Source organism: Neovison vison, chromosome 2 (genome assembly GCF_020171115.1).
Source record: "Neovison vison isolate M4711 chromosome 2, ASM_NN_V1, whole genome shotgun sequence".
Classification (NCBI taxonomy): domain Eukaryota; kingdom Metazoa; phylum Chordata; class Mammalia; order Carnivora; family Mustelidae; genus Neogale; species Neogale vison.
The window spans coordinates 48471787-48498592 of NC_058092.1; the positions used below are offsets into that span (position 1 = coordinate 48471787).

At 41.6% G+C, this 26806-nt stretch overlaps 1 protein-coding gene across 3 annotated transcripts in view; it reads left to right on the forward strand.

The window, feature by feature from the left end:
• Positions 1-26806, forward strand: part of FGGY (FGGY carbohydrate kinase domain containing) — a 387944-nt gene that overhangs the window by 49656 nt on the left and 311482 nt on the right. For all 3 annotated transcript variants that reach the window (XM_044238342.1, XM_044238340.1, XM_044238341.1), the window contains exon 5: positions 3030-3118. In XM_044238342.1, coding sequence (XP_044094277.1) covers positions 3030-3118 — 89 coding nt within the window. The remainder of the gene's footprint in view (positions 1-3029; positions 3119-26806) is intronic.

Consider the following 26806-nt stretch of genomic DNA (forward strand, 5'->3'; position numbering starts at 1 on the left):
GGATGGTGACTGTGGCGCAGTGGGAGAAAGGAACATCACTTTAGAGCTAGAAGTCCTATGTGACTTTAGCCTAAGCCCTGTCTGAAACTGGACTACTGTATATTCACCTACACATCTCTGAACCGCCCTGAGAATCACATGAGATGAGGTGTGTGGGGGCTCTCTTGTGAGCTGCGGAGGAATACAGGAAAGATAGTGACAGGCCCGATGGTTCAAAAAATAGAATTAATTCAGTAAGATTGAGCCCCTCAGCTGGGATTGTGTACTGGCTGGGGAGTGGAAGGGAAGGAGAGATTTTCCCCACAGAATTGCATTAAAAATCCATCCATGGGGCTACATGCTCTTGGCCCATCTGGCATCTGATGACAATGCACTTGTGCATCATGTAGCCCAACATGAGAACAGCATGGGATCCTTACATACAGTCTGTCAGCATCTCAGAGTGAGAGATCAGGCATCAGGAGACATTCCTTCTCATCCCTGCAAACTCTGCCCCCTTCTCTTTGCTGGCTAATCTCCAGACTGCTTTTAGAGAAAGCAGGGACCAGACTGCTCTCTCTTCCTCCAAGACCACGTGTGTTCTTAAGGATACCTCATGCTTCTAATTACATGCTTCTGGTTTCTCATCTGATAGACAGACATTGGACTCGGGTCTGTGGCTTTGGTAGGTGAAGCTGGCCTGGTCTCAAGAAGAAATGACATTCCCTGGCTGCCTCAAGCTTCCTACTGCAGTGTGTCTCTTTTTGTCAAGAAGCTTGAAGTTCTCTTGGAGACATTTGCTTAGGTCCCATTGTCCACGGTGACCGTCTGCTTGGCTCCAGGCTGTCCAGACTGAAAGCTCTCATTATGCGAAATCCTTAATGGCCATATACAAGATCTAACAGAAGCAGTTGTTTTCAGAGTTTAGGAACCTTGTTCAGCTTTGGCTTGAAGCGCTGGTTGTTGCTGCTGTGGTTTAGCATTCATTTCTAGTGACCGGCCCTGGATTCCTGGAGCCTGTGGAAGGAGGCTACCTTTTCTCCTTCTCCCTAGAAACTGATCACTGAGACCACAGAGCACAGGGAAAGAGATGTCAGGGACTGCCCCGAAGAAGGCAGGCTGCTAGGTTGATTCACACAGTTTCAAAGGCTACCATTTTCCTGATTGTGACCCTGTTAGGGCCTGAGGATACCACTAGTTTATAGATGGGATAGGCACATTTAGTCAGCTCTAAGTTTTGCCTTGTTTGTCATGAACACGTATGGGTATTCAAAGAGAAGCCTAGCTCTTTCTAGATGTAAGCTCTCACCTCAGTGCTTAGGAATTTAAAACAAATAACAACAGTAATGGAAAATGGGCTTCACACTGTCATTTACTGCTGAACCCTTTTGATATTACTGTTGTTTAAATGGGACCCCGGACCTGGGATTATATTTTTGCTGTCATGCACATTAATAGCTTATATAGTAGTGATAGGGAAGGGGGGGAAGTAGGAAGGACTCAGAGAATTTGAGGACAGATGTAGATCAAGGCCAGTCATATGTCTATAAAGTAGATGTAATAATACTCAGAACTTTTCCTCATTCTGAGGAGATAACACAGGTGAAATCCATTTCTAGACTCTGAAGTGCGCCTCAAATGAAAGAGGTTGGAAGGTGAAAGTGAGAGGTTGTTTAGTTGTTCAGCAAATATATATTGAGTGTCTGCTGTGTGTCACCCTCTCACAGATTCTGGAATATCTCTCTTGTGGATCTTCTTCACTGTGGCCCTAAGGTTCCCCAAGATACTCTTGTGCTTATGATACATTCCTTTTATTGTAGCCTCTTGGGAAGGGAATAATTGAAACCAGGACTTGGAGAGTTGCCTGGTTGGTAGGAAACCTTTCTTGCTACTGCTTCTGTCTGCTTTACTCTTCTCTTTGTGAAGTTCTACTTCTCTAGGTACTTGGCAGAAAATGTCCACTTTACAGTTTCCAGGCTTATCTCCCCTTATTCATAGGCAGAAGTTAAATGACTCCATTTGGATCCTGAGTAGAAGGAACCTGACTGGCTCAGTTAGGCCACATGTCCATCCCTGGTCCAGTTAAATGTGTAAGGGGGACTGGAGTCTGGTAGCTTCTGCCTCATGGCTAACCGTCAAGTCCTGTGGAGGGGAGGAGAGGAGAGAGTTGTAGGGTATATCATAGTCCATAAGCCTGACAAGGTCCTCGACATTGTAGAGCTTATGTTCTTGCAGTAAAGAAAGATGGTACAGAAATAATTGTGGGGTGATGTGGGTTATATGCGACTCAGACCTACACCGAGTGGGAGATCCTGGAAGGCTTCTTCAAGGAAGGGTAGATAGGGTTAACCAACAGGGGCAGGTCATATGGACCCCGGGAGGCAACAGGGTGGTGGGTGAGGAATCAGTGTCCTAGACAGAGGTGGCAGAGGGAAGAAAAAGCCCAATCGCAAGAAAAAAATCTGATCACACTGGCAATGTGGAAGACACTGGAAGAAACAAACATTTAGGTATTTTATAAGAATAATTTGGGTATGTGCCATTCTCTTTGGCTCAGACTGGACGTTCTTTGAAGGCAGGGACCAACTGTTCTCCTGCCTTGGGAACCCGTTGATATGGGGAGAATTCTGCATGGCGGAACACATTCCATCTCATGGAGTAGTTTCTTAGTGCAGTTGTCTTCCCAGCTTATGACTGTTCAGCTTTGAAATCTTGCTGTGTGTCTTGAAGTGTATTCTGTGACCCCTCCCTGGGAAGATGGATTGCACACCCTCACAGAGTGTGCTCCTTCCCCCTCCAGCCTGGCCAAGGGGATAAAAGGGAAATGATGGTCATTTTTAGAAGGATCAATAATTGCCAGTTTTTCTTTCCTATATAGGTACTATACATACCATCCCTGCCCTCCCCCCGGCCCCCAGCCCCTGAACAGATGTTTTATGGGACATTGTTGGCTGTGCTTTTGTTTTGAAAAATTTGAAACATTATTGAAAGAGGGGAGGGATAGGGGAAAAAGGCCCATAATTGATTCTAATATATATTTAATTTGGCAGAACTTGAGAGAGACGTGCTGGGATAAGGCGGGACATTTCTTTGATCTCCCAGACTTCTTATCGTGGAAGGCAACAGGTGTCACAGCACGGTATGTTAATTACAAGTTGGATTTTATTTGCGTTCATCCATTCTCGGGTGTCTGTATATATATTGCTTTCTTAACTCGCTTTGACTGGACGTACTGTTTGTACATCTGCATGCGATTTTGCATACTTGAAACATCTTGAATCCATCTTTCACCTCCACTGCACATGCCCGAACACCATTGTTCCTACGAGGCCTGGAATGTTGGTGTCCAAGGTGAAGACCATTCATTAAAATTGGACACATTTGAAGGAGACGTGAACAGTCCATCATGAAATGTGACTATTTTCCCAAAGGCACTTTTTACATGATGAATAAAAGAATTTTGGGGGGCCCTAAAATGAAGGGAAGAGATCTGTTTTCCGAGGAAGCTGATTTTAACTGGATGAGTGTGTTGCTTTTTATGTTAATGTACCTGAATCATTGCAGAGTGTAGAGGTCTATATGTTGAAGTCACAATATTTTTCCATAAATGTGAATGTTATAAATGCGTATGTGCTACATGGCAGAGACAATTCAAAATATACTTGGTGTGAAGTAGTAGCTGCTATAATTAACAGAGTGGCTGTGTGTGTGTGTGTGTGTGTAATAGAGACAGGTTGAACATGAAATCTCAAAGTCTGCAAGTCTGTTGTCATCCTGACAACAGGTTTCAGGGGATACCCAAGAGAGGCAGCATGGGGAGGGGAGGGGTTTTCTCATCTTGAAAATGATGTAGATAATCTGTATTGAACAGATCTGTGAAGAAGAGGATCATTTCCCAGAGGACAGGTAAGCCTGTATAAATACATATTTGGACCTTTTCTTGATAAGAGTTGATAAGAGTTCATCCTGAGAGGCTTCCAGAAAGGAGATAGTAGAGGACGTGTTTCACAAGCACGCCATTCTTCATGTGATGATCCTCCCCTGCCGCCTGGGAAATGATCATTAGCCGCCCGTCTCAGGGTAGTGGGGACCCATGCATAAACATGACCTCTGCACACCCCAGCTACTTAGCCCGCCAGTGGGAGCAGGCTCTGGTGGGGGGAGGTCTGAGCTTTACCGCAGATGGTACAGTTAGTCACTGTTGTACTGCTGTCACCAATGGGGATGTCAGGGTGTGGGTGAAGATCTCATCTAGGGCATTCTTCCTGTGGTGTGACATTGTCTAACGTTATTTCTAGAGGGACCTTTTTTTCTACCTTTGTGCAGTAGTGGAAGAAATATTTCCATCATTTTAGCCAAATGGACCTATTAGTCAAAGCATTGCTAATAGTGTGGGTGTTGACAGTACCCCATTGGCCCACAAAATTTGAGGGCAAAATAGAACTGCAGGGGCATCTGGGTGGCTCAGTCAGTTAAGTGTCTGCCTTCAACTCAGGTCATGATCCCAAGATCTTGGGATTGAGCCCTGTGTTGGGCTCCCTGCTCATTGGGGGTCTGCTTCTCCCTCTTCCTCTGTGCTCTCTCTCAAGTAAATAAATAAAATCTAAAAAAAAAAAAATTGCAGATGGAGTAGGACGACCCTTCTTTCCTTCCCTTTTTTCTTGAGTGTTACTCAACCCAGGGAGTTGATTTCTTCTTGCTTGTAGTAGTACTACTTCTTGTAGTACTCTACTCACATTTCCTGGTGTCAGATACCGTATTATGATAGCAAGGAGTGGGCTTTCGAAGCTAGCTCTGGCTCAGACTTCAGTGTGGTGGCATGCATGCCGACTGTGGAGTCACAGTGTGATTTGTAGTTCTCCATTCTGCCGGATGTGAGTTGTGTGACCCTGGGTATGTCCTTTCCTTCTTTGAACCTATCTTTAAAATGGGGATCATGATATCTACCTTGAAAGCTTGTTGGGAGAGTCCTGTTAAAGCAGTTTTTCCAAACTAGCCTGAAGATAGGAATTGGTTGACTCATTTATTCAAAGCATCAGATCCCCAGAGCCTCCAATTTTGAGCCTACTGATCAGAATCTCCTTGGGATACCCGGGAATGTATAGGTTAAACAAGTACTCCAGGAGGCTATATATGATCAGGTAGTTTTGGACAACATTGCTTAACAGAATATACAGGGAAGTGATGTACGACTCTAAGGTACTTCACACCTCTGAGGGGTTGGAAGTATTTAAAAACTTCTAGTGAACTTGGTAAATTTAAAAACGAGCTTCTTTCTGGCCCATCAGAATGTGCTTGGGGGCTCCCATCCCCACCCACAACAATCCGAAACCCTCAGGAAACAGAAGGTTTACTCTTCAGAAATGATTTATTGGCTGTCCAGTCTTCCTTGCCATTTTTTTTTTTCTTACTGGCTATGACACTCATGACTCGTTCTGTTTTCAGTAGTACGAATCTGCAATCCCACCTTCATCTGCCTGTTGCCCCGGAGTCATGAGCACCTTCAGAGGCCTTTTCTCCAGCGTCTCTCTCCTCGAGCAGAGATTGGTGGCCTTGGGGACCAGGTGCAGAGTTTCTCTTGCGAGGTGGCTGCCCTCCCCCTGGAACCCCTGGCTCTTACCCCTGTCTTTCTCTCCTATTGATTCCTTACTCTCTCCATTCCTTATCCCTTCTCTGTTTCAACCTGCACAGTGAGGATGAAACAAGTAAGCCCTCTGTGCTTTCTCACATGTAGAATTGGGACAATGACAGCACCCAGTCTGGGGTGTTATTGTGTGAGTTGATAAGGTAACAGAGGAACTTCCAACACCCTGCTGAGCAATTTTTTGAAGGAATTAGCTATTTCATTTAGTTCCCCTTCTCTATCGATTTTGGCAGGGAATCTTTGCGTTACGTTTCTGGCATAGTGGAAAGATGGAAATCCTGGTAGTCAGACTCACCTGGGCTCAGTATTCTCCGACGTGTACTGTCTATAAGAACCTGGAGTGAACTAGTTCCACCGCTAAGCCTCAGGTCCTCATCTGGATGTGTTCTCTTAGGATCACTGAGGGAGTTAGAGATACTGTGCACCCAGTGCTGCAACAGTGCATGGTTCCTTTAATGAAAAATCCCCATTGTCTGTCTCCTTTTCTAGACTAAGTGTGAGTTTGAATGTGCTAATACCAAAAAACTTGGGGCAGTGAAACATAAACTTGGCATCGTCTGGGCTAAGGAGAGGTTCAGATTTGGTGTTTATTTGGCTCTTACTGAGACTGTTGTGTTTGGGAGGCTTTGGGGAAATGAGTGCCAGAAAAACTAGAGGGTGTTTTTTTTTTTTCTTTCTTTCTTTTTTCGCTTTTTATTATTCTAGTGGAGTCAAGGCTAAAGAGTGATCAGATTTCACCTTGTCTTAAAGCTTTCAGACTTGTTTTTGGCAATGACATTGTGTAAGAAGTCTTCCTCCTCCTCCTCCTCTTCCCGTTTGGCTTTATCCTCCCCATATTGTCCACCCACCTTTAGTTATTGTTCTCATTCCCCTAAATTTGGTAGCTTCCCTTGTGTGTCTGGGTCACCGAGCAAGTCACCACCTGGCCTATGATTAATTTGTAATTCAGCTCCATTCTTTACATTTTAAGAATGAAAATAATGATTTCTATTTTTGTTACTAATAATAATGTGATTGTTATCATTTTCAGGCTCCTTCTCTCTATCTGTGCTAGGCATATTAGCAGATGTGAACCCTATTAGCCCTCATGAGCATTGGTTAATTTAGCAGGTGGTGTTGCCAGTTCAGAAGCTGAAGCTGGATGCTTTAGTAATTTGCCCCGTTCTAACCCGTGAGTGGGTTACTACCCAGAATTTTAGTGACGTGACAAATGGGAAGTCAGCAATTTCAACAATGCAGTTTTATATCATCAGACAAAAACATAGTCTTATATATATATAAAAATCCTCCCTCTAAAGAGATTTAAGAAGACTGATAATAGGATAAGATTAAAAGTGATAAAATATGTATGGAAAATCACAAAGGAGTGAAAATATTACTAGAGCAACTGAGGTGAAGGTATGAACTTTGTAAAAGCTCTAAGATTCTTCATAATTACTAATAGATTTGTATCCAAGCTTCCTACTGGCCAAAGCAAAGATTAGAGCATTATCAAGAATAACTGAGTAAACAGATAAGAACCTCACTGCCTCTCAGAAGTAAAACTCAGTTTCTAACACTGGAGGCTAAGAGAAATTTCTCCTGGTTGGCAGTAGTCTTTAAATTATTTAAAAATGTGACCTATTAAATTTAATTATAATTCCCAGTATACTTTTTATTTTAAAACAGTTTTGGATTTGTAGAAAAGTTGTAAAGATAGTATAGGAGAATTTCTAAATATTTGACACCCAGTTTCCTGTATTATTAGTATCTTACATTAGTATGGTACCTCTGTCACAATTGATGGACCAATATTGAGACATTATCATTAATTAAATTCCATACTTTATTTACATTTTACCTAATGGCCAGGATCCTATCCAGGATACCATAAATGTATATGGTTTAGTGATATCTCCTTAGGCTTTTCTTGGCTGTGACAGTTCTTGATGACCTTGACAGTTTCAAAGAGGACTAGTCATGTGTATTGTAGTATGTCCTTCTAATGGAATTTGTCTGATGTTTTCCTCATGATGAGGCTTGGGTAGTATGTTTTTGGTAGACCACAGTACTGTTCTCATCATATCATATCAAGGGTACATGCTATCAGTATGACATCATGTTGATGTTGACTTTGATCACCTGGCTAAGGTATTGTTTGTTAGATTTTTCCATCCGTAAGTTACTCCTCTCCTCCTTCTAGATGGTGCTTTTTGGAAGGAAGTCAGCATGCACAACCCACATTTCCAGGAGCAGGGAGTTATGCTTCACTTCCTTGAGGGTGGAATATCTACATACAGTATTTTGAATTATTCTATATGGGAGATTTGTCTGTTTCCAATTCACTTATTTTTATTTCTTTGGACTTAAAGAAGTTGATGGCCAGGCTCTTTAAGCATAAAGGACACATTGGTAAGTTTTCTTTAGAACGTACATATTAGGCACTTGAAGTAATGAGCACTTGGTGTTATATGCAAGTGTTGAATCACTAAATTCTACCTCGGAAACTAATAATACATTGTATGTTAATTAAATTGAATTTAAATAAAAAAGAAGTTACATGTTAAAATTTCTGAGACTTTTCTATGGCACATGAGAAAAGAGGGCTGATTTAATATCTCAGGTTGATTTCCCCCTTAGATTTCTTTATATGTTTATTTATTTCCCTTCCCTTTCCTCTCCATTACGGTGTATAGTTGTTTAAATTGTCAGTTTTCTGTCTTCTACTTTAAAGAGATGAATTTTATGGCTTTAAGAAACTAATCCCTTTTAAAATAGCAAGTATTTTCCTGATTTGCATACTTTTCTTATGTTTTGAGTTTATAGTAGATATTTTTGTACTGTTATTTTTTTTATGGTTATTTGCCAGTCTGTCAGGAGAAGATTCTGGTCAGGTTATTGATCCAGACCTGTAATTATTTTCCAGACATAATCTCCAGGATCTCAAAAATAGTGTCATATTTAGACTTTTATTCTACTGTGTTTTTGTTCTTTAAAAAATTATAAATCTGGGGCTCAGTGGTTTAAGCCTCTGCCTTCAGCTCAGGTCATGATCTCAGGGTCCTAGGATCGAGCCCCACATCGGGCTCTCTGCTCAGCAGGGAGCCTACTTCCCTCTCTCTCTTTGCCTGCCTCTCTGCCTACTTGTGATCTCTCTCTATCAAATAAATAAATAAAAATCTATAAAAATCATTAAAAAAATTATAAATCTACTTTGTGTAATTTGTTTTTTACTTCATGTAGTATTCTATTTTCCGTATCATTAAATATTATGTGAAAACATGTTTTTGATACCAGTATAATACTTACAATAATTTTGATATCTATAATATTCTATGCTATGTTAGCATAATGTCTTTGTCAATCTCGCCAAATTTTTAGGATTAAAATGGTAGCTTATTTTATTTTATTTATTTTTTAAGATTTTATTTGAGAGAGAAAGCATGCACAAGTGAGAGAAAGTGAGGGAGAGAGAGAGCGAGAGAGCGCGTGTGCATGAGCAGTGGCGGGGGCAGAGGGAGAGAGAGCCAAGCAGACTCCCCACTGAGCAAGAAGCCCAACACAGGGCTTGATCCCAGAGCCATAGGATCATGACTCCAGCCAAAGGCAGACGTTTATCTGACTGAGCCACTCATGCATCCCCAAAATGGTTTATTATTTTAATTTCCATTTTTAACTATTAAATGCAGTTTATTTTTCAAATGTTTAGCAATCACTGGTTTTATTCGTTTACGTCATTGTCAGTTATTGTGTCCATTAGTATTATAAATGTCCATTACTAATATTTATATTGGGTTTTGGTGTTTTCTTAAATATTGGTGAGAACTCTGTATAATCTATCAGATGCACTGAATTTTTGTTTTGGTATTTTCCCCAGGTGTTATTTTCGAGAAAAATTAAAACCTACAGGAAAGTGTAGAGAGAATGGCATATTCAACGCCGTATCTTAACCTACCTTCCTCCACATTTTGTTCCATTTGTGTCTCAAGTGCTCTGTCTTACAAATGGTTTTGCTAAATCATTTGTAAATGAGCTGAATCACCTACGTCCTCCTAAATTCTGCAGTGTGAACACCTAAGAGAACTAACCCTCTCCTGTGTAACCACAGTGTCATCACTGCACTAAGAACAATTAACACTGATGTTCTTTATTTGAATTCCTAACAGATATTCCTGTTGTTAAGGGTTCGAAGTGTCACTCACTCTTGATTGCCACTTGGCTTCTGACTGATAGAGATGACATAAAAAGCATATTAGCTAAATGGAGGATGGAAACTATCTCGTTATTTCAGAAAATGACAGTCTAGCCTCTAATGTGTAGAGCTTCTGGTATATTGGATGGTTAATGCAGCTCAGAAGTGAGCTGAACTGAACTGAATACCTATGTGTTCAGGTGAACATGTGCGTACATGTATGTATATGGGGGAAGGAAGACCAGTTATGTCAATGAGCTCTCTAGTTAAGGAACTGAGTCAGCAGCATGACCGTAGACCCTGCTCAGGTGTGCTTACCTGAAGCCAAAGCGTGCTGGTTGTAATTGGACACAGGAAGGAGTGCACTTTTTCTTCCTTTTTTTTTTTTTGAAGATTTTTGTTTCTTTATTTGACACAGTGAGCACAAGCAGCAAGGAGGGGCAGAGCAAGAAGGCAAAGCAGACTCCCCTGCTGAGTAGGGAGCCAGACGTGGGTTCATGACTGAGCTGAAGGCAGATATTTAACCGACTGAGCCACCAGGCTCCCCAGAAGGATTGTGTTTGATGTTGTTCAAGGCATGGCTTGTCACCTGTCTTTAACAGAGTAACCCTTAAAATGTGACTTAATATATTCCAGTCTCTCAGCCGTCAGATGAGCCCTTATCCCCTTGGGGAAAATTAAGGGCATGGGGTAGGAAGTCCGCTGTGCTTCCTCTGGTGCTGCTCTGCGTGAAGAGAGCAGGGTGGGTGGCAGTCTCATCCTGAGGGCTGAGACAGCGGCATGGCAGAAGAAAGGAGACACTTCCACTCCAGTATCTGCCTTTGGTGACATGCCTGAGATCCATGCCCCTTACTTAGTACTTTACTTCTTGATTGCCTTTTGTAGTGGTATATAAGATAAGATAAGACTGATTAAAAAAAAAATTTTGTTGAGGTATAATTCACAGCCTATGTAAGTCACCCATTTAAAATCTATAGTTCGTTGCTTTTGATAGATTACATTATTAAGTTTTATAAATTGTAAAAATAAGTATAGCATAAAAGTCACCATTTCAACCATAGTTGAAGTATATAGTTCAGTGGCGATAATTACATTCATGGTGTTGGACAACCATTACCACTGTTTGTTTTCAAAATTTACTCTTCTCCCCAAACAAAAAACTGTAGCCTTTAAGCAGTAGCTCCCCATTCCTCTCTTCCCCCAGCCCTGGTAACCTCTAATCTGCTTTCTGTCTTCATGAATTTGCTTACTCTAGATACTTCATAGAAGTAGGATCATACAATATTTGGTTTCTTTTGTCTGGCTTATTTTACTTAGCATTACACTTTCCAGATTCAACCATGTCGTAGCCTCTGCCAGAATTTCCTTTTGGTGGCTGAAGAATACTGCATTGTATTCATATACTACATTTTGCTTTTCTGTCATTTGTTGATGAACCCATGATGGATGATTGGGTTCTTTCTTCCTTTTGGCTATTGTGAATAATGTAGTAAGGATTGACTCTAAGTATCCATTTGAGTCAGCTTTCATTTCTAGTGGGTATATACCTAGGAGTAAAATGGTTGGGTCATACGGTTAATCTGCGTTTAGCGTTTTGAGGAATTACCAGCTTTTTTGGTAGTGGCTATACCATTTTACATTTCCACCAACAGTGTTTGGGGATGCCAGTTTTTCTGTCTCTTCACCAATACTTTATTTCCTTTTGTATTTCTTTTCTTTTCTTTTCTTTTTTTTTTTTTTTATCATAGGCATCCTTGTAACTGTAAATTCTCATTATGACTTAAGGCTTGATTTTTTTAATGTTAGAAATCTGAATGAAAGTAAAATTGATGGAATTTAAATCATCCTAGAGATAACATTTTTTTGGCTAGACCTTAGTTGAAACTGGATAAGGATACTCGAGGAGTGCTATAAAATTAAATAGTTCTGGTGGGGGGGGTGAATCACAGTTGTTCTTGACATGATGAATGCTGAGGCTCTTTGACTTGCATTATTTTATGACTGTACTGAAGATGATTTCCAGAACAACGGTATAAAACAGTGCTTCTGGGTTCTAGGAAGAATGATTCAGCCATCTTCTCACATCATCTTATTTTTTAGTGTATCTCATAGTGCTGAGAAATGGCCTGTAAATATTAGCTTTCCTTTGCCTTTATTCTTGGGAAGCAGGAGTGCTTTCACTCTCTAAAGAAGAAAAATGATTTTTACATCTTCACTGATAAATAACAGACATAATAGAAAATTTAAAAAAAAACAGTTGCTTCAACACTTAAGTGTTCATTCTCTTCTGTAAATAAATGAGACATATGGAGTATTGAGCTCCTGTGTCAGCCCCATGAAGTCATCAAGGACCGTTGGTCTTTTGATATTTTTGCTTCACCATCCTTAGCCCTGACTTCCATTCTCAAGGTCACCTCATGGTCCAGGTTGGGTGCTGGAGTCTCTGTTGTCCAGTCTCCATTCTTTGTAGCAGGGAGAAGGAAGGCAGGGTTGCGTAGAAAGGATGTCCCACAGACCTGAGTCAGCCTTCTTTAAACAACATTCATAGAAGATCTACATAATACTTGTTCTGTTTGACTGTCCTTGGCCAGCTCTTAGGTTTATAGTTATGCCAAGTTTGATTGGAGCCCAGATGAAGTAGACTTTTATCTAGAGGCATTGATACGTGAATGAAATTGGATTTCATTTACTACTAAAGCAAAAAAGGAGAATTAGCATGGGGTAGGTAAAAAGATAATTGCAGAATTGTCATTTCTCAGGAAATTATGATGATAGCAATCAGCAGGAGGTTGAGGATGGTGGAAATCATGGCGGAAGTGGTATATGCTTTGAAGTAACGGTAGCTCACAATTTGTCATTCATTTGCTCATTCATTCATTTTTCACTTATTCCTTGCATATATAAATAGAGTACCCAAGAACTACCCTCCCTCTAATCTAGCAGCAGGTAGGTACACATTTGTTTAAACTATTCCAATGTATGTGAAGACTGGAGCCCAAAACTTTGCTCTGCCATTTATCAGCTGGATGGGTTTGGGCAAGTGGTCTTTGGGCAAGTCATTTAATCCCTCCCAGTGCCAGGGTAGATGTCAAGAGACCACAGAAAGGTCAATATCCAGAGGCTGAAAGTCTAGATAGGGCAGAAGAGGATGGAATGTTCCAGGTCTATCAAGGGACAGGAGAGGGCTTCTCATCCATTCCTAACAGAAACACCAGAGTCTGGGCACAAATCCTCCAGGACTGGGACTCCTCCTGCCCTACACTGATGCTTGACTGTGGGATCATTGACTGTCCTTCTTTACCTGCTGCGGAAGGATGAGTTTCTTCCTTCACTTTTCATCAGTGAAGTAAATCTGGACAGAAAGGGTTAAGAATCCCCACCTTTGTCCTTTGGAACAGAGGAGATAAAAATGTATGACCTCAGGTGTTTGTGTTGTGCACCCTTTGTTAAGAACCACTAGTCTGAATTTGTTCAGTGTCTGTGCACTTTTTTTTCAGCTCTCTGCTGCGTACATCTAGACATGAATTTTCTGTGCCTGAAAGATGATAGCCGATATGACTGTGATTTTCCAACCGAGCAGCACTATAGCGTTTCCTTTACCTAATACTTTGCTCGTTAAGACCTTGCCTCACTTTTAGAATATAACACCATGTGCTCTTTCAGTATGGTAAAGTAGAAACACCTCTGAATATGGTTCCACATTTACAAATAGTATGATGGTGAATTCTCTGCTGGAAATGGTTTAAAACCGAAAGCGTTAAACGGACATCTCATTTTCCAGGTGACGTGACTGAACCCAGAGATGGAGTAGTGGCTAGATTTTAAAGGGCCATCCCCATATTATGAATTGCTGCAGGGTCGCTTCTGTGCCCTGAGACGGCATCCCTCAGATGGATAGGGCGTCACGGTCCTTGTGGCGTCTGACATTTGTTTCCGGTCCAGGGTGACTGCCTCTCTTGGACAATTCTCTTGTGATCTTTGCTATTGGGCCTTTGGAATATGTTGTTCCTCTGTGATTCTGGGGGTCCAGTTTCAGTCGCTGATGAAAGGTATAACATTCAGTCCAGGGGCCCATGCTACTGGAAAGGCTTGCTGGTGCCCAGGACCTATATCTTGAGATGCACAAGGTGGCATGGTTCAAAACTGGGAAGACTGGTGTCTGGCACAGCCAGGTCACCTTGGGCCCCATGGCCCTCGGTTTCTTTGTCTGTACAACTCGGTGGTTGGAGTAGGTGATCCATTCAGCCCTCCCAGGACTGAAGTTCTCAGTCTGTGAGATGTATTGGTGTGGACCAAAGTCTGTCTTTGGATTCTTTCTTGAAAGTCATTCCTTTGTAAAAAGTTATTGTTAAACTCTGCAGTTCAACCCTTGGGCTGGGATTTGGTGTCAGAATGCTGTATCCTATTCTTCTTTTTTTCGTCTTCACTTCTATTTAGTTTCTCTTTTATATATACCTATTTTTTTTCTTGTTTTCCTCATTTTCCTTTCTTACTCTCTCTAAATTATTGTCAAGGGCCTTTGAAGAGAATTCTTAAAGGTTATTAAGAAACTGCAGTCAGGGAGTCCTTTGTTCCCAAGCCACTCAGAAGATTGCTTTGCTTTTTGTTAAATACAAAAAATTGTCAACCTGTGTCATTAAAATGTGCCAAAAACTGCATTCACCAATAAAAAGTATCAGTTCTCATTATTGCCCTGATATTATTCTTTTCAAAAGCTGAGCGCTCTCCCCAGGCTTTCTAAACAATCTTCGGCTCATTCATCTTCCTGGTTTCGTTACATTTTGAACTTCTCCGGGGCTATATAGGGTGGCAGCCTGTCTTTTAAAAATTAATGGGTTCCAAATGCCATTCAAACCTATTTCCGCCTCAACCTCCCGCTCCTCTCTCCAGCCCTGCCTGTTAGGACTCTTATATTCTGTATAAATATTGAGCTGGAGATAGTTTCTAAAGAGGTGTTTGGACTTTTAATTAACACTGACAGCCTGTCTGCTTGGGATTTTGCTCTGCTGTCTCCATGGAAAAGTCAGGCAGGTCAGTACGGAGAGGGGAGGGAGGCTCCACAGTGGATATGTTCCTGGCGGCTGGCCCCAGAGACACCGAACTCTGAGCCAACCATGAAGTCATTTTGAATTTAAGGAGTCTTGCTAATCCAAGGCAATGTGTCTTAATTTGACAAAGTAAAGGCTGCCCGATAAGCAACCCTGACTACAAGTTCTGTGAAACTGGGGGTGTCTGTAAGTTTAGATTGTGCTAGAGAAATGTGGTGATGTGGAAGAATGGGCTCATTTTCTTCTGTTTACTCCTTCTCCTCCCCCAACCCCCTCTCCTCTCCGCTCCTCTCTCTCTCTCCCTCACTCACTTACTTTGGCCCAATTCAGCCCTGCAGTCTGGCCTCTGCAGTGGCTTGATGTGAAATTTGAGAAACATATGTAGTTTTCTATTTCAGGAAAATGATCTCAGGGATTGAATGTGTTTTTTTGTTGGCTGTTAAGCTCTGATCTTGCCCAGTGTGGTTTTTTGATGATGGGAAAGAGGCTTCGAAGTGCTTTTTATCAGAATTTCGTGTAATAAACCTTAAGGCTTGGTTTCTTTAGTTCCGCCCCCTCCCCCCTCCCCAGCCTGCGACTCAATGTCATCTCTTCTGGCAGAAGTGGAAAGACGTGCACATTGTTCGTATTACAATCAATTCATTGCTGCTGGCACACATACACAAAAATGGCCACTGTGTCTGTCGTTCACAAAAGCTATTTTAAATGTAGTTCGGTGGAGGACCAGGGGTCTGCATGCTGTTGCTCATAAAGGAGCAGAAATTCATGGGAGAGAAGTCTGCTTTTGTTTGGCCTTGGAAGGGCCACTATTCTTCTTTGTTCTAGAGGTGAGTGCCAACAATAGGCCTCGTTCCCTGTAAACCAAACTCCATCAACCCAGCCATGCAGAGGATGTACAGGCCAGCGTTGCTGGGGCCTGTTGGGAGAAGGGCCCAGTGGAGTCGGGCGAGTGAGCCAGAGTGAGGCTGGCGAGGGCCCTGGCTGAGAGGTGGGAGGTGAACTCAGTATTTTCCGTTAGGTCCGGCCTGCCCCGTGTCTGATGCATGGCTCCTGCCCTTGCAAGTATCTCCCTCAAAGTGGAGACAGGCTCCATGGCCATCCGTGGTTATCCACCAACCATGAGCTTCCTGAAGACAGTAGCGTGTGTGTTTTCATCTTTATATCTGCAGAGGGCTTGCAGAATCAACAAGAGAATGATACGCTTTGATGGAGATCTCCACCGGATTTGCTGGGGATGTGGAGAGGAGAGGAGATCAGCCTACTCACCCTCAGACTTGGCGTGGGGAAAGGAGGATGGAGCAGAAGAAAGCACAGGAAGGGCATCTCCAGAGGGAAGAGAGCGGACATTCCTGGCAGTGTTATGCTATTTGATCCTTACAATATATCATTTTTATGGATGAGGAAAATCACACTCAGAGAGGTCAAGCCATGCATTCAGGATCACACAGCTACTAAGGAGCAGAGAAAATCTGAAGCTAGATTTCCATGGTTCCCAAGCCATGCCCCTTGTTGTGGCCCATCTTACTAGCAGGGGTGCAGGATGCTAAACCCTAGTTCTTCTCACACAGAACTTGGCTCCGCCTTCTTTTTTGTCTTGGGGTGAATTTACCGCCTCTTTTGGTTCCCCAAATCTGGCATTTGTTACAGTAGGTTGGAAAAGCTTAAGCAACTTTTGGTTAGTGCCAGAGATGGATGTCCTTTTAAGTGAATGCAGTGAACCTTAAGCTTGACCCTCACTTGCATGGGCCCTTCTGAGTGCTGGGAGTTGTTGGGAGTTGTAAAATATTTCATTTCAGGTGGGGCGAGGTTGCTGTAGGAAGTAGTTCTACCTACTACTTACCTTTCTGATCTCAGAAAAAAAAATGAGACTTTAATCCCCAAAGTTATTTGTTTTAATTTTTTCATAGTGTAAATAATTTGTCATTACATCTGATTTTTTTTTGTCTTCCTTTCTGATTGCTTTTACATCTGATTTTTTATACATACATACATACATATATATATATATAAAATTTTATTTATTTATTTATTTATTTTTATTTTTTATTTTTGGGTAACTTTGTATTCCTTTTCTCAAAGAGTTCCCCTGTTTAACAGCTCCCAAACCTGGATTTGCCCTGGGTAGTGGTGTGAGAGGAAGGAAGGTGAACTGAAGAGGGGAAGGTTGAGTTCAGATTCTGAGGTAACGTGAGAGCCCAGGGATGGGTGCTGTGACCTTGAGCAAGTTACTTACCTTGTCTGCACTGTATGTTCCTCTTCTGTACCTCACAGGGTTGTTCTGGGGACAGAAAGAACCGGTGTGTATAGAGCTTGTAGTCAGCCTGGTAAGGACTCAGTTGATCTTAGCTGCCTTGCTGCTGCTCATCTGCTTGACTCAGTTGACAGAGCCTCACACTCGTGTCTGCTATTAGAACATTGACCTTCTGGAGGGTCTAGTGCAAGGACGGCTTTAGACTTTCATTAAAAAACCTACAGATTATATCACTTTAGGCATTTATTTCCTTGCCACCTTTGACCATCCTCCAAATGGCTTCAAATAAATTTTATTACATGGAAAACTGGTGATATTTTCCCAGAATTGAGATGTGAGCCGCCTTCGTGTTCCGGCGCTCTTCATCACACACCAGCATCCCTGCCCCATCTGACGTTCTCCTGGGTCTCTGGGCCTCTTTGTGTCCTCTTGCCTTTGCCCGTACTGTTCCTTCTCTCTAGAATGTCCCTCATGCACTCTTTTCTACTTGGTGAGCTGTTGCTCTTGTTCATCCCTTAGGGTCCATGTTCCATGTCATGTTTTTTGTGAAGGCCGTCAGACTCCCCGGGACTCCCCTTTTATACACTTGACCAGTGTAGAGGTCACTGGCACTGACCCCATGTGATTGAAAATCCTAGTCTAACTTTTGACTCCTCAACAACTACCAATAGGCAACTGTTGATCAGAACCTTACTATAACATAAACAGTTGACTAACATGTATTTTATGTGTTACATGTATTATATACTGCATTCTACAAAAAAGTAAGCTAGAGAAAAGAAGGTGTTATTAAGGAAGTCACAAGGAAGATAAAATATGTTTACAGAACTGTGCTGTATTTACTGAAAAAAAATCCATGGGTAAGTAGACCCGTGCAATTCGAACCTGTGTTCGCCCAGGGTCAAGGACAATGTAGCTGTTTCTTGGCAGGCTTTGAGGGGAAGAAATGACAGTTTATTCACCTTTGCAGCCCCTGATGCAGAGTACATGAAGCCTTAGGGGCTGAGAAATTTGGGGGCATTGATTGGGAAGACTTTCTTTTATCATGCTCTTATGTTTTAGAAGTCATAATACTTTGTTCCAGAAAAGCTGTAAGGTGTTATTACACAGATTTATGTTTTTCCATTGGTTTAGGCTCCAGTTGAAGAAGTGTTCCTGACATCTGATTGATCTTCAATTTGAAATGTCTTTGTAGCCTTTTCTCTTTGCTTCCCTGCTTTTAACCTCTGATTTAAGCAGATAATACTTGATAAACAACTATTTAAGTTGCCTTCCTCACCAGATGGTAACTTTGTGAGTACAGGACCTTGCATGTGTTTGGCCCACAGCTCCATCCTTAAGTCCTAATGCTGGAATTAGCATAGAGGAATAGTTCTAGAGGTTAAAAAAAAGTGTATTAATAGTAGTATTAGTAGTTTAAACTCATTACAGTGTACTTACCATGTGCTGGCTCCTTGTGAGCCCTTCAAATATGCTCACCCTTTCCTTCCCCCCAGTAATCCTGTGTTGTATGTACTGTGATTATTATGCATATTTGGTAGCAAAGGAAACTGAGGTTCAAAGGGACCAAGGAACCTGTCCAAGGTCCCACAGTTAATGAGTGATAGAGCTGGGATTTGAACCCAGGTAGTTATTCCTGGAGTCCAGGCTTTTTACTGCTGTGGTAAATTGCCCCGATTAGTACTGATTAGCTCAGCAGTGTGTTTTTTTAACTGATTATTAAGAGCATCTAATGACACCTGTTTTTCTAAAGAGTTCATTTGTTAGGTGATTATTCTTTTAAATCAGTGGTTCTTCAAAGTGTGGGCCACAGACCAGCATGAACGTCACCTGGATACAGAATAGAAATCTACATTTCCAGCCCCACCCCCTACCTACTAGAGTAGAAACTTAAACGGGAGACCCAGTAACCTGTGCCTTAACAGATCCTCCAGGAGTTTCTGTTGGATGCTAAAGTTTGAGAACCACTTCCTACGACTAAATTATTTCCTCCAGGATTTTATTTTTTTATTTTTTTAATTTTTTTTACTTTGTTTTCTCCTTTTCTTTCTCCGTTTTGTTTCAGATTAGAAAATTTTTTAAAAAACGTTTTTTTTTTTTTCCAGGTTTATTGGGGTATAATTGTTTTTAAAAAGTGTTTAAGGTATACATTGTATTGATTTGCTACACTTGTGTATTACAAAATGATTACATCTTAGCATTAGCAAACACCTCCATCACATCCCATTATTATCCTTTCTTTTCTTGTTGAGAATATTTGCCATTTACTCTCTTAGCAGCTTTCAAGTATGTAATATGGCATTGTTAACTCTAATCACTGTACTGTATGTTAGGTCCCCACAGCTTACAGCTAGATGTTTGGACACTTTAACCTAACATTTCCCCAACCTCACAGCTTCTGGCAACTGCCATTTTACTCTGTTTCCAGGAGTTTCACTTTTCAGCATTCACCTTATACGTGATATCATACACTATTTGTCTTTCTCTGTCGGATTTACTTTACTTACCATGATGTCCTTAAGGTCCATCTATGTTGTTGCAAATGGCAAGATTTCCTCCTTTCTCGTGGTGAATAATATTCCATTTTCTGCATGTACCATGTCATCTATATCTGTCCATCCACCCACCGATTGATACTTAGAATTTTCTTTCCCCATATCTTGGCTGTTATGAATATGCTGCAATGAAGATGAGAGTGCAGCTATCTCTTAGAAATCCTGCTTTCATTTCCTTCGGATCTATACCCAGAAGTGGGAATGTTAGTTCATATGGTATTTTTAACTTTTTGAGGCACCTCCATACTGTTTTCCGCAGTGGCTGCACCATTTTGTGTTCCCACCAACAGTGCACGAGGGGTTCTTCTTGCCAGTACTTATCTCTTTTGGATGATCAGCTTTTCTTAAAATGAGTCATATTTTTGAATATCTCACCTCTGTGTACCCCTGATCTATGTGACATTTATAAGGGGGAACCAAGCTCTAACCTTCCTGCATGCTTTTGCTAAGATTCTTGAGAGATTTTGAAGTTCTGGGTGGGTCTGTAGCTTGATGGTGTTTTGTTTGTTTGTTTTTGTGCTAATAGATTTCAGGATCTGAGAACTTTAAGAATACAATACCCCCTTCCTCCAGCCATGCTCTATCAGATTCCTCTAACTGGAGGGTGAGGAAGGAGCCCAGAGATACAGGCATTACAGAGAAGGGGAAGGTAGTGGAATCAGGAATGGAGGAACTTGAGTTTCATGTCATTACACTTCCCAGAAATATCCTCAGCTGCTGTGGACCCTTAGTTTACACAGGGTAGGAAAAATAACACTGGGCTCTGAATTGGACTTGGAATCCTGGTTCAGGGATGCCTGGGGGGCTCAGTCGGTTAAGTAGCTGCCTTAGCTGCCTTTGGCTCAGGTCATGATCTCAGGGTCCGTGATTGCGCCCACCTCAGGCTCCCTGCCCCATGGAGAGTCTGCTTCCCCACCTCTGGCTCCCTGCCCCATGGAGAGTCTGCTTCTCTCTCTCCCTCTGCTACTCCCTTGCTGCTTGTGCTCTCTGTCTCTGTCTCTTTCTCTCTCAAATAAATAAAACAAATCTTAAAAACAAAAACAAAAACAAAAACACCAAACCTTAAAATATTCTTTAAAAACTCTTCAGGGTGCCTAGGTGGCTCAGTTGGTTGAGTGTCTGCCTTCGGCCCAGATCACAATCCCAGGGATCGAGTCCCACATTGGGCTCCTTGCTCTCTGGGGAGCCTGCTTCTTCCTCTCCCTCTTACCTTCCCCCTTGTTTGTGCTCTCTCTCTGTCCCTGTCTCTCTCTGTCTCAAATAAATAAATAAAATCTCTTAAAAAAAAAAAAAAAGAATCCAGGTTCAGCTTCTTTACATGTGATTTTAGAAAAGTGGCCTTTCTGAGCAGCAATTTCTTCATCTGTGACATGGGGATAAAATACCTACTTGATGATGATGATGAAGATGATGGTGATGGGAGAAGTTATAGAGGCACATGGTGAGCATTTAAGTCCTGCCTATGGTAACTGTTGAGAGGAAGCAGAAAGAACTAGCATTTAGTCACTGACCTCTTTATCGGATGGTGTTCTGAGAAATGGAGTGTAGGTTTTGCAGAGCAGCAAAGACTCCAAAGTATTCCAAATGGCTGATATTCCAAGGAGTGGAGTTCTGGGAGGTCCACTACCAGAGAAAGCCAGGCACCAGGTTGAACGCTTGATGTCTTAAATCTTTTTGTTTTCAAAAAGGTATCTAAAAGTGATTTAACAATGTCAGGATTTAGACTAAGTTTTTTTGTGTCTAAGAGGCCAGTGCTGCAAGTCAAGGCCTCAGGACTGTAAAAATATTGATGCAACTGTCAGAGGTACATGGTATTTGACCTTCTATTAATAAAGACAAATTATTGCATTTCTGTGATACTTGAGTCTCCAAGAACTTCCCTGAATTCCACTGGTATTCCCTTCCACAACTACCGGGGCTGTGGGGACGAGGGACGCAGGATTGTGTTTCTGATTAATGAGGTGGAGTATCAGTCTGATTGACTAAACCGAAAGTCAGAGAAGGTTCAGATAACAATATAGCCAAGTTTCCTGAATGATAACAGACACAGAAACAAGTTGAGTATTTGGTGGGTAGAGCAGCAAGTTTGGCCAGAAGTTATCCACAGAATAAGGAGGAATATGGAGGAAAAAGAAGTAGGGCAGCGCAGATACCTAGAGAACAAGGCAGATACTGAGCAGATTAAAGCAGGGAGTAGAAGGACTTTGTTGGGGGGTGCTCTTCACGGACACCTGCAGGATATAGGCAGTGGACTGTCCACATGGATGTCCACGGACACCATCCCACTACGTAGGCTGCTCCTTTTCACCCAGACTTGAATGGCAGGTCATGCTAGCATAGAAAGATGGGGAAGTATACTCTGCATTACTTAAAAGAAGTCTCAGCTTACACAGGGCAGTTTTTAAATTTTTTTTTTATTGTCGCCTTTGCTGCAGTCAGCGAGCACTGGGGAATCAGCTCCTGAGAGCCTCAGCCTTTCAAAGGAGCTCATTCTTGTTTGACAACACTCACGCCAACACCCGTTCCTGCCAACTCTCTGACCTTCGGAACCCTGCCCACTTGGGTCTGAACTGTCAACGTCTGTACAAATCCATCTGCATCAAGGACTCCATATTTTCAAGAGGCTGGGGGCCCTTCTAATTTTACTCCTCCAGGAGTTGTTTTGGGAGAAACCAGCTGCTGCTTCTGGTCTCAGTGAGATGCGAGTATGGAAGGATTGAGTCTGTGGGGCCTCAACTTACATTATGATCATGTCCCCTTTTTGCACGTGATGTTTTTAGCCACTGGTGTCAGCATTTTTTAACCTCCAGCTGTAGTCAGTTTTATCTAATTCTTGTTGATCATGATTATCGGACTGTTAAAGTATAAAAAGAAAAAAAAGTCTTTCCAAAAGCCATTTGTCGGGGCAAACAGAGTACACTGACCTTTCCACATGGGTCTGTTTGGGGGCTTTGGGCCATAAGGGTCCATTCACATGTGGCTGCTGGGACTACTCCGTGTGTTTTAAACAGTCCAGATGTTTTGAAATTTTAAAAAATGAGGAAAGAAAAGCTAGAAAGAAGTCTGATTTGATTTGACCAGGACCCGATGGGCCAATTAGGACCATAAAATTCCTGGTGGAACTTGTTCATATCTTTGCAAAATAGCAATGAATAACATTACTTCATGTTTCCAGAGTTCCCGTCTTTTTAAAGAACTCAAGGCAGTGTCCCTTTGTTTATGCCTTCTGTTTCCAAAATATATCTGAAGTGTTGAATGAGGTTTCAGAATGCAGGCATGTCATCACGAAGGAAATGTGAGTATGGTCATAGTATGGGAAGTACCTGAAATTGGGGGTGAGGACAGCTGGTCAAGCTTCTGGTAGCTATGAGGCATTTTGGTTTCTGTTTCTTCATTTGTATTGTGGCGATAATGATCATCCCTGTATCATAGGGTTCTTGTGACCATGGACAGTGTTAATACGTGTAAAGCATTTACATAGTAATTCTGGCACATGATCAATTCTCCATAAATGCTCTTGGGTATCAAATATGAATTTGTATGTCTGTGTTGTCACCTACAAGTTGTATAGTATTGGGCAATAACAGTAACAGTCAAAATGGCTGCCATTTATTGACTATTAATCTACAATGCCAGGCCTTATGATGGGAATTCATATACATTTCTTCTCTCTTAATTCTTTCTGTAAGTCTCTGCAGTAGGTAAGATTATATCCATTTTTGTAGATGGGCAAGGTAAGGCTTAGAGATGTTTAAGACCTTGCCCACTGTAACAGAGCTAGATCAGTGGCAAAGCTGACTCTCTAAAGTTCTTGCTCTGAGTTAGCTATAGGTTTCCCTGGCCATGGTTTTATCATTTGTAATAGGAATAACAATAATTATTTGTAGGGGTTATGTATTTTACATGAAGTGTTTGGCACTTGTTGGGCACTGTTGACATGAGGCACGGGGATACTATTATCCTCTCTGATTAGAGGTTTCCGTATGACAGAATTTTGTTTTTTCTCTTTTCTGTTCCTTGTACCATGGAGGTACCTGTAGGGATTGGAAGAAAGTTCTCAAGGAGGGGTTCTTGCATTTCTGAGAATTTTAGGATCATACACCTGATCTGATGCTGTGTATACCGGGCCATCTGTGTGGATTGTACTTTCTGTCCCATCTAGAAGTGGACGGATAGGAAATCTGGAGGCCATGTAAGGAAAAGCACAAATGTTCATGCACTGGGATAGGTCAGTGTCTTGGGCTCATCATTTTGCTTTTCTGTTTATTCTGAAAGGTTTTGAGGAAAATGGCTCAGTGAAAGCCATGCATCTGGGAATCAAGTGAGTCTGGATGGCAGGGTGGGGTCAGCATTATACATACATTTCAGGCATTCAGAAGCAACAACAGTCCATGTAATTTTCTGTGATGTTTTAGCTTCTGTGTCTTACCTTAAGAAGTGAGAACACATTACAGAATTGGACTGAGGACCACCTCTCCATTTCTTTCCTCTCCTGCTGTAGTCAGAACTTCTGTTTGAAGAATCAGCACCCACTTCCTTAGTTTATTCCCTGAACTCTTTCACTTCTCCACCCCAGTGGTACAGCTTCAACCTTACCACCCACCATAGAGACACCCTTAATCTCTCTACTGTGGTTTAGGTCATTAACACAAATCCCAGACATTTCTTCTCACCTGCGGATCAGGCCAACATCCTCCAGAAAAACAAAGTTCTAAGGAATTATCCTCTTAGGGCATATTGTAAAGTTTATCATTTTAAAGATTGGTTGGAAGGAACAAAATTTTTCCTCTCTGAAGTAGGAACTTCATTTTTCTCTAACGCTTTCATTTTATGTATTCTTTATAGTTCTTAAAATTTTGTGTCAGATGAGTTATCATTATTGTTCTTATACAAAATTTCGGAGTTTTGCTTCCTGATCCGCAGGTGAGAAATTTGCAGATTGTAAAATTGACATTCTGCTTTTAATTTACCTTTGTAAGATATGAAGAATTCCTAAATGGAACTTTTTCTTTTTGGGGGGATGGGACTTTTTCTTGAAAGACCTTTGACATAAGTGTAATCTGGGGGCCATGTGACACATATTGTATGTTTCTTTATTCTTGTTTTACATTATAAGTGTTGGAAACAAGCAGTGCTGTAAAGATGAGAATAAAATCTCACTTTTAATAGTACTTTGCTTTATATTATTTAACTTTTTAATGTGGATTCATAGTCTCATAAAAGATACAGTGTTCTTTGTCAATTCAACTAGGTAATGCCCTGTCTCTTGATACTGTCAATCTTTTATCTATTATCAGTCTATTATTATTACATTATTTAACATTTTTAAATAATTGATTTCGTAGACGATATTAACAGTTTTCAAAATCATCATTAACAGCATTTTGCGTTCACAATAATATGAATAAAACGAATAATGAAATACTTACATTCAACTAATTGGTACATCTTCACCATACAAAGCCCATAAAGAATTTTGTTTCATCCCCCTACCCCCAAGCTGAATCTGGACCACTTAAAAATATTTAGAAGGGAACATTATGATTTTAACGATAAATCCCAAACTGCTTTGTATTAATGATTATTGTTAAACTCTCTTGATGGCAGAGATCCTTGTGATGATCACCACCACTGGTCACACACAGGTTAAATAATGCCAGAATGGGTGTTGAAATAAGAATGCCAGAGACTGAGGCCAACAATAAAGCTGATAGTAGTAATGGGTAAATGCTGTTGCCATGCTGAACTGGAGTATATTCTTGATTGATCCCCGTTTTAGACATGTGGAAAATGTTGAAGGGTCTGAGATGTTAAGTAACCTGCCCAAGGTCATATGGCTAGTTAAGTGTTTGCCAGGATTTAAATGATAAAACTCATGCTTTTAACCACTACAGTCCTGCAAGCCACTCGATATGTATCTGTCTATTAAGGAAATCGATTCCCTCAAGGAATTGATTCTAGTGATGAAGATAGATAATCATCATTAACTGTAAGTCAATGTGAAAAATGTGACTGCAGAATGAACAGCGCAGTAAGAAGTCTATGAATGGCAGTAAATTGTGGTGGGATTAGGGACAGAATGAGGGAAGGAATGGGAGAGAGTAGCATCTCAGAGAGGAGGCACTGATTCTGGGTCCCAACCCTTTCCTTAGAGCTATCACACAACCTATATTCACCCCTGCCATAGAACATACTATTTAGTGTTTTGACTTATTTACTGATCTTTACTTCCCTGTAGACTGTAAGCTCTCTAAGGACAGGGGCTAAAGCTGTATTTTTATCACTTAGTGTAGGAATGGGTTTAGTAAATACGAAATGACGTTTGCAGGAGTGAATACCGTGGACAGGTGAAGACAGGACATTACAAACGCATGAACATGAATGAAGGTGTGACAATTCATTGCAAGTTCAGGGAACAGTGGGTAGTGTAGAGTGGATGGAACATGAAAATGGAGACTGGAGTCTTGAGAAGCGTTGGGTCTGCCATGGGTATAGATACGTCATAATAAAGAGTGATATTAGTAGGTTTCTGGGTGCGTGCTTTTCCCTAATACACTTTCATCTCTTCAAGAACAAGAGCTGTGATATATTATGAGAGTTAAAAAGAACTGTTTTCATATCCCACCTCTGCTACTCTGTCAGCTGTGTGACACTGGCGTGAGACCTGGCTTTGTCGTTACATGGTAGTTAATTGAAAAGATTTGTCAAGCAGATTAGTTAACAATAGCCTTTTGTAAGAAGGTTTTGAGGCATTTGAGATGCGTCTATATAAAAGACCTAGTACTGTGCCTGCTACTTACTCACTGAGTGGGAGACAAGGCCCAGGGCTTCCAGGCATGAGGGACTCTGAGCGTTGGTAAGGTAGCAGGTCTGTGGTTCAGAGTGGCTGGCCTCTCTGGAACAGTACCAAGCTGGTCGAGGGAGGTCGAATCTCTTGGGAGATGGATTATTTGGTAAAAGAAGCAAGGCTCACCAGGCTCGTAGGGTCAAGGAAAAGGCTCCATCTCATTGGGGCCCCAGAGTACAAATCAAGTAATGGGTGAGATGGTCAGCTGTTCACACCTCACCCGGTGAAGAGGGGTTCTGGGACCCCTGGGCACAGCAGCTCTGTGCTTCTGAGGTGTTGGACCGAATATTGGGGTGCAGGAAGCACAGTCA